This window comes from Macrosteles quadrilineatus, unplaced genomic scaffold (assembly GCF_028750875.1).
Source record: "Macrosteles quadrilineatus isolate MER2022 unplaced genomic scaffold, UCM_ALF_1.0 Scaffold_1__1_contigs__length_201487025, whole genome shotgun sequence".
Taxonomy (NCBI): Eukaryota; Metazoa; Arthropoda; class Insecta; order Hemiptera; family Cicadellidae; genus Macrosteles; species Macrosteles quadrilineatus.
In genome coordinates this window covers 94,882,444-94,895,303 of record NW_026542594.1, presented here as the reverse complement: position 1 = coordinate 94,895,303, position 12,860 = coordinate 94,882,444, and the positions used below count along the sequence as shown (strand labels likewise).

The 12,860-nt window shown below is 35.1% G+C and overlaps 1 protein-coding gene across 1 annotated transcript; it reads right to left on the bottom strand.

Annotated features, from left to right (window-relative positions):
• Positions 1-5,244: 5,244 nt before the first annotated feature.
• LOC128999061 (uncharacterized) lies at positions 5,245-5,973 on the bottom strand. The gene has a single exon (XM_054425421.1). The coding sequence runs from the start codon at positions 5,971-5,973 to the stop codon at positions 5,245-5,247; it is 729 nt and encodes a 242-aa protein (XP_054281396.1).
• Positions 5,974-12,860: the final 6,887 nt, after the last annotated feature.

Genomic DNA, 12,860 nt, shown 5'->3' with positions numbered 1-12,860 from the left:
TGGCTAATAATTTTTAAATAATTATATTAAAAATACTATGCATTTGTGTTTATTTAATGAAATTAAATGTGTTACCTAAAGTAAAATATGTGAATCATTTTTTAAATAAAGCCCATAAAGTTTAATACGTATACTGTAACACCTCTGAAAGATAACTGAGACTTATAAAAAACAAAAAAAAACAAATACAGGTCTTGCCGCGGTAAGAAAACGTAAAGTACAAATTATTAGATGTGTTTAGATGTGTGTTACTAAAACTTTAAAAGTAAACAAATTTTACTTAATAGCGTAGTTTTTCAAAGTGCATTCATTGAGATATAGTACGATATAAGTTGTATTTCAATCTAATATTACAAGAAGTAACATTATCAACACAAGTATTGTTAATTGGCCACAATCACATAACATATATATATAAATATATGTATATAGTACTGTTTTAACCCATTAAGTCACGAATAATACAAATGTAACAACTGACTAAGCCTTATCTAACGGGCCAGCTTTGAAATAAGAATTTTGTTAAGAACTCAAATAATTTTAACTTAACCTCCAAACAATATTGAAACTTTAGCAATAATGTACTTTACCAATGAAATAAATAGATTTATGCTTAAGCGTTTATACAACAAATTGCTGAAATAGTAATAATTAATTAAAATAGTTAAACCTATTAATGAAAAATTAATAACATTCAAAACAATCAGGAGCAACCATTAAAATACTTTTTGCAAAACAATTCAAGAAAAAACGTTTTAACGTGGCAACAACGTTTGTCATTTTTTGTAAATACAAACGAAACGACCAAGTAACTTTATACCTTAATGGGTTACTAATGGTAAGTTTTACTTTTAAATAGTTTTAAACCATAAATAAGAGCCGTATATTTTACTTTGTTAACCTACTAAATAACATCGAACTATGCTCGGTCCCCTACTGTTCAGTCTAATTACTGTCACAAATTGCAGTACTGTACGTTAATATTGTTAGAACTCGCGTGAAATAAAGAACTTTTACAATTATTAAATAATAAAGAACTGATTTTATTCTGATACATAACAAATATTTCATAACATTTTTCTTTAACTAAATTGTTATGTTCTTGATCACTTTTAAAATTCTTTCCACAACTCTTCTCAATTGTTTAAAATAAATTAAAATAAACCATCTGTTCATAAAAACAAAGACTAATAAATTATTATATTTGATGTTGATTAATATTGAATTTATACTATATAAAATTAACTCAATTTCCAACATCCTCCCCACCTTGGAATTTTGCTTTACATGATCAAAATTTCAAACAAAACTATTTACATATTTCTTTTAAGTTCACAAGTCCATTTTCCTCGGGAATTTTGATCTTCTTCCCTCTTCTTGTTTCTGTAGAGGTTGAGGAAGAGGAATTATCTTGCGTTTCAACATATACGAGCATTGCAAGATACCTTTTCTTAAATCTTGATCTCTTCGATGTTTTCGTCATTCTCTCAAGTTGTTTCCACATACCTCCCCACCATGGGGTGCTCGGAGGATCGAGCTTCCAGGATATTTACCTTTATCATCCACAACCTTAACTAAAAGAGTCTGTAATAGAGTTTCTCCTTTACTATTTTCAAAATTGCTGAGAACCTCTGACTTAGGTTTAGGGCTACTTTGCTGCTGTAGATTAGAATCTGGTTTATCAGCATCAATTTTAGATCTACTTTCATACAAGTCCCTACACATGATTCCATAATGCCTTTTACAACAGAAGAGGCATTTTACAAATACCTTACATCTTTTTGCTGCGTGGCCTTGTCTTAAGCATACAAAGCAGCAGTTTTTCTTAGTTAGATGTTCCTTCCTTTCATTTAATGTCAATTGTTGAAATGAGGAACAATCTTGAGCATTATGACCTCCCTTAGAACAGTAAATGCAGTTACTCACCAACCCTTTATGACCATCTGTACCAGTTGTTAATAGAGCAGCTGCCGTAGGTTGACCCTGACGAGGTTCGTGAACTGCTGACCTTCTCTTTTGGCTGCTACATTTGCTGTTGTTCTCTCCTGGAGTGGCAGATTTAAAACTCGAACGAGCAAGAGCCAGCCTTTTCTTCACTCTCCACCTCAGCATTTAGAAAATCAAGAAGTTCTTGTAAAAAATTACTTGATTTATCATCTGACAATGCAGAAGTCGAGGGTGTGTGTGGTAACTTACTTGAACGATGCCGCTCCCAGGCTCGTAATGTTTCTTCGGGCAAAGCAGATTCCACCAGAGGATGCAGCATTGAAGCGTACTTGTTTGAAGTGACTCCTAAAGTTTCAAGTGCCCTTAACTGTGTTTCTAATTTGTCATACAGTCGGCACAGTTTAGTATTAGGACCTAGCGTTACTTGTTGGAGCACTAAACTGAGCAGTCCCCTCACATATACTTCTATTAAAAAGTCATCCCTACCAAATCTTGCTTTTAATTGTTCTAGGGCCTTTACATAATTAGTTCCCGATGGGGGAAAACTTTCTACTAATTCCCTAGGGGACGATCCTGGTTTTAAGGATTGGATGAGGTATTGGAACTTATCCTCAGGTTCTAGATCAGGATCCTCATCGACCTTCTTAAACTGCCCCCAAAACCCTATGCAATTTTTTACATCTCCATCAAACTGGTTTAATTGTAATTTAGGTAGACTTAAGCCCTTCTTAGATACTAATTTAAGACTGTGAACGGTATCCCCGACTTCACTTCTTGACTGTTGGCTTAGGCCAACCTGAATAAAGAAATGGTCATACTTAGCTCTCATTGAAGATAACATGTCTCTGTAAGATTCTGTAGTATCAAACTCATCTTCTAGTCCTCTTCTTTTGTTGCAGGATTTTCAAACAAGGCTCCCTTGATGTCTTCATCTAGCTTAAAAAGCCTTTCAGCTTTATCTTGCAACTTGTTTAGATTACTTTTAATTGTTACTTCATCTGTAATATCTTCACACAGTAATTTGTCCATTTCATTTCTGCACTTTGTAAAAGTTCTTCTTAGTTGAGTCCTTTCAGTCTTTATTGACCTTAGCTTATCCATTGTAAGTAAAATATAAGCTTGGTCCTACTCTGAATTTTAACTATAAAAATCCTGTCACGGTCGCCACTATGTTAGAACTCGCGTGAAATAAAGAACTTTCACAATTATTAAATAATAAAGAACTGATTTTATTCTGATACATAACAAATATTTCATAACATTTTTCTTTAACTAAATTGTTATGTTCTTGATCACTTTTAAAATTCTTTCCACAACTAACTCTTCTCAATTGTTTAAAATAAATTAAAATAAACCATCTGTTCATAAAAACAAAGACTAATAAATTATTATATTTGATGTTGATTAATATTGAATTTATACTATATAAAATTAACTCAATTTCCAACATCCTCCCCACCTTGGAATTTTGCTTTACATGATCAAAATTTCAAACAAAACTATTTACATATTTCTTTTAAGTTCACAAGTCCATTTTCCTCGGGAATTTTGATCTTCTTCCCTCTTCTTGTTTCTGTAGAGGTTGAGGAAGAGGAATTATCTTGCGTTTCAACATATACGAGCATTGCAAGATACCTTTTCTTAAATCTTGATCTCTTCGATGTTTTCGTCATTCTCTCAAGTTGTTTCCACATACCTCCCCACCATGGGGTGCTCGGAGGATCGAGCTTCCAGGATATTTGATTGATCTCCAATGTATGTTTCATGGTTTTCCGATCCAACTGCTTCCTGGATTTCATTACACTAGATGGAATTAAATTTACCAAATTTGGTCCTGGAGCAAAACATTCGTTTAAAGAATTACATCTTCTGTTCTTTGTAGACGCATCAAACACTGGACGTATTTTAGTAGTTAAGCTACTCTCTTTTATGACTGGGTGATGCGGCAGGTAATGGACCTTTGTTGACTCTGCTGATTCTGGAACATTTTCTATAATCCCTTCTTCTAACCATTCTTTGAAGACTTTATCATAGTCGTTGAATTTGTTAAGGGTATTTAATCTTCTAGTTGATGACATCAAACGTCTCTCTGCAATTTCATGATTGTCTAGAAGTTCAGGATGACCCTCCAACCATGGCAAACATACTTCGTACCTATTCTCAACATTCACTCTTACATTTTCTTTAAAATGTTGAAATACTTCTGCATCAATGGAGTCTCTTTGCTTCACTTCAATAGGGTCCTTGATTCCGATTGTCTCCAAGCTCCATAGATCTTTAATTTCAGGTTTAGACTGGCAAAATAGAGTTAGCAGAGACATTTTGTGACTTCCTCTGCATGGCTGCTTCCCCATCACGGTCCACCCAAGGTACGTTTCGATAGCGACTAGTTTGTCATCGATCTTCTGCATAGTTCCTGTGTACAAATCCACTAGTACATCTGCACCAAGTAAAATTTTAACATCTGGTACATTTTCACCCACATCAGTTAAAATAATGTTCTTTTCTTTTAAGATGTCAAAGTACTCTTCACTCTTAAGCCTAGGAACGTGGTTGCAAATTGTTTCTTGATCTGTCACAGGAATAGAGATCTTGAAAGAGTTATTTACATTCTGAAGAGTCACTAGGTAGTTTTTATGAGATTTTTGTTTAAGATTTACTCCGCCAAACAGACTATGGTTTATTACTTCGCTACCTATTTCCTGTAGACCTAATTTGGTGACACAGTCTTTAGTAATGTAGGATCTCTGGGAACCTGGATCCAAAAGTGCTCTTCCCAAATATTCTTTACCTTTATCATCCACAACCTTAACTAAAAGAGTCTGTAATAGAGTTTCTCCTTTACTATTTTCAAAATTGCTGAGAACCTCTGACTTAGGTTTAGGGCTACTTTGCTGCTGTAGATTAGAATCTGGTTTATCAGCATCAATTTTAGATCTACTTTCATACAAGTCCCTACACATGATTCCATAATGCCTTTTACAACAGAAGAGGCATTTTACAAATACCTTACATCTTTTTGCTGCGTGGCCTTGTCTTAAGCATACAAAGCAGCAGTTTTTCTTAGTTAGATGTTCCTTCCTTTCATTTAATGTCAATTGTTGAAATGAGGAACAATCTTGAGCATTATGGCCTCCCTTAGAGCAGTAAATGCAGTTACTCACCGACCCTTTATGACCCTCTGTACCAGTTGTTAATAGAGCAGCTGCCGTAGGTTGACCCTGACGAGGTTCGTGAACTGCTGACCTTCTCTTTTGGCTGCTACATTTGCTGTTGTTCTCTCCTGGAGTGGCAGATTTAAAACTCGAACGAGCAAGAGCCAGCCTTTTCTTCACTCTCCACCTCAGCATTTAGAAAATCAAGAAGTTCTTGTAAAAAATTACTTGATTTATCATCTGACAATGCAGAAGTCGAGGGTGTGTGTGGTAACTTACTTGAACGATGCCGCTCCCAGGCTCGTAATGTTTCTTCGGGCAAAGCAGATTCCACCAGAGGATGCAGCATTGAAGCGTACTTGTTTGAAGTGACTCCTAAAGTTTCAAGTGCCCTTAACTGTGTTTCTAATTTGTCATACAGTCGGCACAGTTTAGTATTAGGACCTAGCGTTACTTGTTGGAGCACTAAACTGAGCAGTCCCCTCACATATACTTCTATTAAAAAGTCATCCCTACCAAATCTTGCTTTTAATTGTTCTAGGGCCTTTACATAATTAGTTCCCGATGGGGGAAAACTTTCTACTAATTCCCTAGGGGACGATCCTGGTTTTAAGGATTGGATGAGGTATTGGAACTTATCCTCAGGTTCTAGATCAGGATCCTCATCGACCTTCTTAAACTGCCCCCAAAACCCTATGCAATTTTTTACATCTCCATCAAACTGGTTTAATTGTAATTTAGGTAGACTTAAGCCCTTCTTAGATACTAATTTAAGACTGTGAACGGTATCCCCGACTTCACTTCTTGACTGTTGGCTTAGGCCAACCTGAATAAAGAAATGGTCATACTTAGCTCTCATTGAAGATAACATGTCTCTGTAAGATTCTGTAGTATCAAACTCATCTTCTAGTCCTCTTCTTTTGTTGCAGGATTTTCAAACAAGGCTCCCTTGATGTCTTCATCTAGCTTAAAAAGCCTTTCAGCTTTATCTTGCAACTTGTTTAGATTACTTTTAATTGTTACTTCATCTGTAATATCTTCACACAGTAATTTGTCCATTTCATTTCTGCACTTTGTAAAAGTTCTTCTTAGTTGAGTCCTTTCAGTCTTTATTGACCTTAGCTTATCCATTGTAAGTAAAATATAAGCTTGGTCCTACTCTGAATTTTAACTATAAAAATCCTGTCACGGTCGCCACTATGTTAGAACTCGCGTGAAATAAAGAACTTTCACAATTATTAAATAATAAAGAACTGATTTTATTCTGATACATAACAAATATTTCATAACATTTTTCTTTAACTAAATTGTTATGTTCTTGATCACTTTTAAAATTCTTTCCACAACTAACTCTTCTCAATTGTTTAAAATAAATTAAAATAAACCATCTGTTCATAAAAACAAAGACTAATAAATTATTATATTTGATGTTGATTAATATTGAATTTATACTATATAAAATTAACTCAATTTCCAACAAATATAAATGAAAAGAACTGAACAACCTCTCGGCCCCTTAACGTTAAGCCTAATCACCGTCACAAATGGCACTACTAAACAAATGAACTAAAATAAATGAAGTAAACAGCCTCTTAGCTGTACAACAAAATAATATACATACATAATTAAAATAACATACTTTATGTACAATGAAAGATCATTTCAGTACAGCTGAGCCTCACGAAAATTGTCGGTTTTCATTCTATCAATATTTATTATTTAGTCTATAATAGGCTATGTATGTAAAAACACAGTCAGTCCAGCAGTTGTAAAGGTAGTGGCCAAGGACTAAGTATTTTCTTTGTTTAAATAACAAGATATTACTGTATGTAATTTTTTGTTAGATCCTAAATATTTTAGTTAAATACAAGAACTGAAATTGTCATTTATTAAAATTACTGCCGCAAACTTATAATACTTTTACTTTATAATTACGGCATTGTGACTGACTAAGCTGTTTAATGAAACCGAATAAATGATGCATTGTGACATGTAAATAAAAATTACAATAACAAGATATTATGTAATTTTTTGTTAGATCCTAAATATTTTTTAGTTAAATACAAGAACTGAAATTGTCATTTATTAAAATTAATGCCGCAAACTTATAATACTTTTACTTTGGTACGGCATTGTGACTGACTAAATGTTTGTGAGTTTTAATGAAACCGAATAAATGATGCATTGTGACATGTAAATAAAAATTACTGCTACTTTTTGGTATTTACTTGTTAGACAGATTCTTTACTTTTTGTGATGTGATTGATTTTCTGTAACTTTGAACTCTAAATTCGCGGGATTCCCAAAGAGTGTGCTTTAGCAGAACTCTCGATAATAGTGTACGATAATATGTAGTAAACGGCTCGACAACTCAAACAAAACTAAACTATATTATAATGTGTCGTCGTCCCTGTCCCCTGTCACTCAATCCACCGAACCTTTTTTGTCGATACAGTCTGGTCTGCAATGTACAACCCCCAGCAAAACCCTCCAAACTCCTGTCAGTAATATTTGGTAAAAGAAAATACTACTAAAGTACTACAAAAGATATCGTCTTATGTTTTTATCATAGGTGTTGATCAAACATATGTAAATATATTTAAGCATTAACTGAAAAGTTAACATTTAACAGATGCTACTTTTCTTGTACGGCAATAACAGTTGTGTTTCAAAGGTGTCTCCAGTAACTCAAGTATATACTATAGTACTTTAATACTTTTCAATCAATTAAAAAAATAAATGTTTGTATTTTAGTCTTAAAAATGCTAATAATTATCTTATTACTAAAATATAATATGATATATTGCTGTATTGGATTTAAGAGTAAAATGAAGACGTAATGTAGTGATAATCGTGTCTGTCTAGAGGTATCAAAACATGACATAGATGAACTATTGAGTTGTATTGTTCATTGTTCAGTATGATGACTGTTAATTGTCAAACTTATTTCGGTAATATCATTGACTATATAACACTACATTTTATATATGTAGTGTTATATAGTCAATGGTAATATGTTTTATTTTCTATTTTTTACAATATTCAGGTTTTACATTTAATTCGGTAATTTACAATATTCATTAAGCTAGGGCTTTTAGCAGGGTAATAAAAGTTTCTCTTCTGTGAACGCTTCCCTCGCCAGTTCTTGGAAATTTGTAATCCCAATCTTGGGTGAGCGAGGTTTCTTTTTCAAAGCGTAAAAGATTAGCATGCAAGAATGATGCAAGTGTTAGCGAATTTCCCATATAGGGAATAAGCTATTACCGTAGTACTCATGGTAAGACCTGGACGCGGGACCAATTTTTTTTTCGTTTTGAGGTCCCTAGAGGCCAAAAACACCATCCGTTCAAATTCATATATATATGAAATGTGTGTCCGTCAGCACGATAACTCGAGCAAAAATGATCCGATTTTGATGAAATTTGGTACAAATGTGTAAACGTACGTTTATTCGAACGAGTTCGCGATCCAGCATGATTGGACCATGGGAACGGGGGTTTACGGGGGGTTTTATGGGGTAAAAATAGGTTTTTCCCATTTTTGACCCAAAAAACATAAAATTTAGCAATTTCTTTCCAAACCATTTTGTAGAGCTTCAAAAAACAAATAATTTAGTATATTGAAGCGTTATTATGCGCCTTATTGTTACGGAGAAAATTCCAAAAAATTGTAAATTTAAAATTCCCATGTTATTCTTATGGAGAATAAGTAAACTGTTGTAGTTTGCTTGTTTGTGAACATATTTTGATCAAATTTGGAAAATGTTTTTATTTCTTACTAACTATTCACATTTTACAAAAAAAAAAAAAAACAGTTTTACCCTCCCTGATGCAGCAAACCTAAGTACTTGTTAAACTACCTAATTCTATTTAAATCAAGAATAAATGTTATATTTTTAAGTAGAAATTTCAGTGTAAATCCAATCAGTCAAATGGAAATTCGCTTAGTCTGCAGGTTTGCTGCGGCGGGGGTATTTTATATTTTATTGTTATACGAACAATGGTTTAAAAATAAAGAATTGTAAACGTTGTTCTGCTGTATGTACACAGTGGAGAAGTATACATGCGAAATGTCAATTCTATCTCTGAAATCACCAATCAAAGGATATTGTTTAGGTAATGAACTTCAATCATGTATGAAACACACTTTTGATATCACCATGTTGGGGGTGAAGGTCGTTTTTAATTGTTTGTAATATATTCCCGCTGGTAAAAATTCAAATAACCATTTTGGTTATTTTTTCCCATTGATTTGTGAACATTTATAAACATCTAGAATTATAAAAAGCTGTGTATTTTGAAGGCTATTTCAATTATACGTTAAGCAGTGTAAATTAGATATCACAATATCAAAATCGTCCAAAACACAGAGACTTTGTACAGTTCCCTACTGGTTTCGTAAACAAATATTCACAAGACTATTGTTACACCATAATTATTATTTGAACTTCATCAATGTTTCTTGTATTTTGGGATACTCAACGTTTCTGGAGTTGGATCAACGCCTACCGTTTAAAGTAATAATAATTAACAATTAGTTTGCAGTATTATTTCTTAAAGTCCAAATAATAATAGTAACATGTTTTAGAACCAAATTAATTATGATTTTTCCCCACTACACAGTTTTAATAGATTTTCTACGTACGAAATTTTTCCAAGTACCGGTAAGGGTAATTAATAAACCTAAAACGTTCATAGGTCTTCATATTGACTACATCGGTTTAACATTTCTAGCGGTTGCAAAAAATGGATGTGATATAGTGGAGACAGACTGACTCTCACCACCACGTTTTATAATACTGTAGTACAGTATAGATACATATTTTGAGAAAGGATGGAGTTCTGGTCTCTGGGGACATCGAAACGAAAAAGTAAATCGATCACAGGCTGAGCCCCTATGGCGATAGTTTATTATAAATATAAAATTAGCTGATAACGGAACTAAAGGACGTGTAACAGTTATATCACACTTCTAAAACTGAGGCTTACCATAGGCCTATCAAATATTTAACCCCGTTTTACAGCAGCAATGTCTCATATTACTGACACATCAACTGGTGCCTTTTTCCCTATAGCACACAGATGTTGTAAATCATAGTGTAGCCAAGGGGTTGTCGGGTATTGTGTGAAGGCAATGCCCTTATACCCGAACTGAACGAACGCTCTGCCACCCCCCATGTTCTGTCATTTCACTTTCTCTATTTCTCTGAGCACATTTTGCAGTTTTTATTTGCTTTGGGCGTTTTGTGTGGTCGTTATTTCAAGCTCGTTCACTAGTTTCAAAGTGTTAGGTGGATGTATTCTACTATACTTAATAGATTAAAATTTAATAGTGATATGTGGATAAATCAATTTATTTATTTATTGATAAAATATCACACTTTCTTAATTCCAATTAAATATTTGATTATAAATTCTTACAACAAAACATTTACAACATGAAGGGTTTGATTACGCAAATTTGTATTTAAGTTATTCTCATCGGCGTTTTAAATTTGATTAGATAGGAAATTGACACATATCTAAAGGACATCTTTTTTATCAAATTCACTAACCACTAAAATATCACGATAAATATTAGGTTACGAGTCCCTGTCTAATATCTCAGATTCTTAGCGAAGCAGTTAAATTAATGATCAGTCTGTTTAATCAGTCTGTTAAATTAATGATCTGTCGGCTGTCTGTACATTGCGTCGTAACAGCAGACAGCACTATGTTTTCATTGCCCGCCACATCGTGGCAGCACCTACTGGTTAGTGACGTCAGCGCTATGATCGCCCCTTTCCCGCCAGACAGGCCCGTTTTTGACCATGGCAGCGCCCTAGGCACAACTAATAGTAGCGCCCCTTTGCAATATATAACAGGGACCACCAACCGGGAAATCTGGGAGCTAAGCGTGAATTTTTTTGAACCAGGAATTATGTGTTAGTTTTCTATTTCTACCTGGAATTGTCAATTTACAACAGTGACGTTTCCGTGACCACGGGAGACGGGAGGCGATAATATGTCTCCACAAGGCCTCGAGGGATGATCAGAACTTTGCCGCGATCGCATGAGATGATAATAATATCTAAACGACCGCGGGATATGATCATTATTTTACCGCGATCGCGCAATACGATAATGAGATCCACAGAGCCGTGAAGGATAATCAGAATATTGCCGCGATCGCATGATACGATGATAATGTCTAAACGACCATGGGATATGATCATGATTTTACCGCGATTGCGCGAGACTATGATAATGACTAAATGACCGCGGGATATGATCATGGTCCACACAACCACGGAAAACAGTCAGAAATTTGCCACGATCGCGGAAGACGATAATGATATCCAGATAACTGCGGGATATTATTAACATTTTGCCGTAATCGCGGGAGAAAATTACGATGTCTTCACGACCGCGGGAGACGATTACGATGTCTTCACGACCGCGGGAGACGATTACGATGTCCTCACGATCGCGCGGAGACGATTACGATGTTTTCACGATCGCGCGGAGACGATTACGATGTCTTCACGATCGCGCGGAGACGATTACGATGTCTTCACGATCGCGCGGAGACGATTACGATGTCTTCACGATCGCGCGGAGACGATTACGATGTCTTCACGATCGCGCGGAGACGATTACGATGTCTTCACGATCGCGCGGAGACGATTACGATGTCTTCACGATCGCGGGAGACGATTACGATGTCTTCATGACCGAGGGAGACGATTATATGATGTCTTCACGACAGCGGGGGACGATTGCGATGTCTACAGGATCGCGGGAGTTACAATAATGATGTCTACTCTACACGGCTGCGTGGGATGATAAGAATTTTACCGCAATCGCGTAAGACGATGATAATGTCCACTCAACCACGGGAAAGATCAGAAATTTGCCTCATTCGTGAAAAACTATGATGATCTACAAACAACCGCGGGAGATGATTACCATTTGCCGCAATGGCGGGAGAGGATGACAATGCCTCACGACCACGGGAGGCGATGATGTTAGGTGGATGTATTCTACTATACTTAATAGATTAAAATTTAATAGTGATATGTTGATAAATCAATTTATTTATTTATTGATAAAATATCACACTTTCTTAATTCCAATTAAATATTTGATTATAAATTCTTACAACAAAACATTTACAACATGACGGGTTTGATTACGCAAATTTGTATTTAAGTTATTCTCATCGGCGTTTTAAATTTGATTAGATAGGAAATTGACACATATCTACAGGACATCTTTTTTATCAAATTCACTAACCACTAAAATATCACGATAAATATTAGGTTACGAGTCCCTGTCTAATATCTCAGATTCTTAGCGAAGCAGTTAAATTAATGATCAGTCGCGCTGCACTTCTAACAACACGAATTCGAGGCGAGCGGGGAGCGGATGTGCAGTTCCGGCAAGTCACGTGGGCGCGGTTAGCATGGCTTAGCTGTCGGCTGTCTGTACATTGCGTCGTAACAGCAGACAGCACTATGTTTTCATTGCCCGTTGCCCGCCACATCGTGGCAGCACCTACTGGTTAGTGACGTCAGCGCTATGATCGCCCCTTCCCGCCAGGGCGCCAGAGTGTGCTGATTGCTTGTTCACAACCAAATGCATGGGGCTTTCAATCTAGTAGTGTTATATAGTCAATGTTAATAAGTGTAAAAACAATAATGATAGTTACCAAATATGGTTGATCATTCAATGAATAAAATATCTCCCATACTGTACGTCATCGGAGTTATTAGTACTG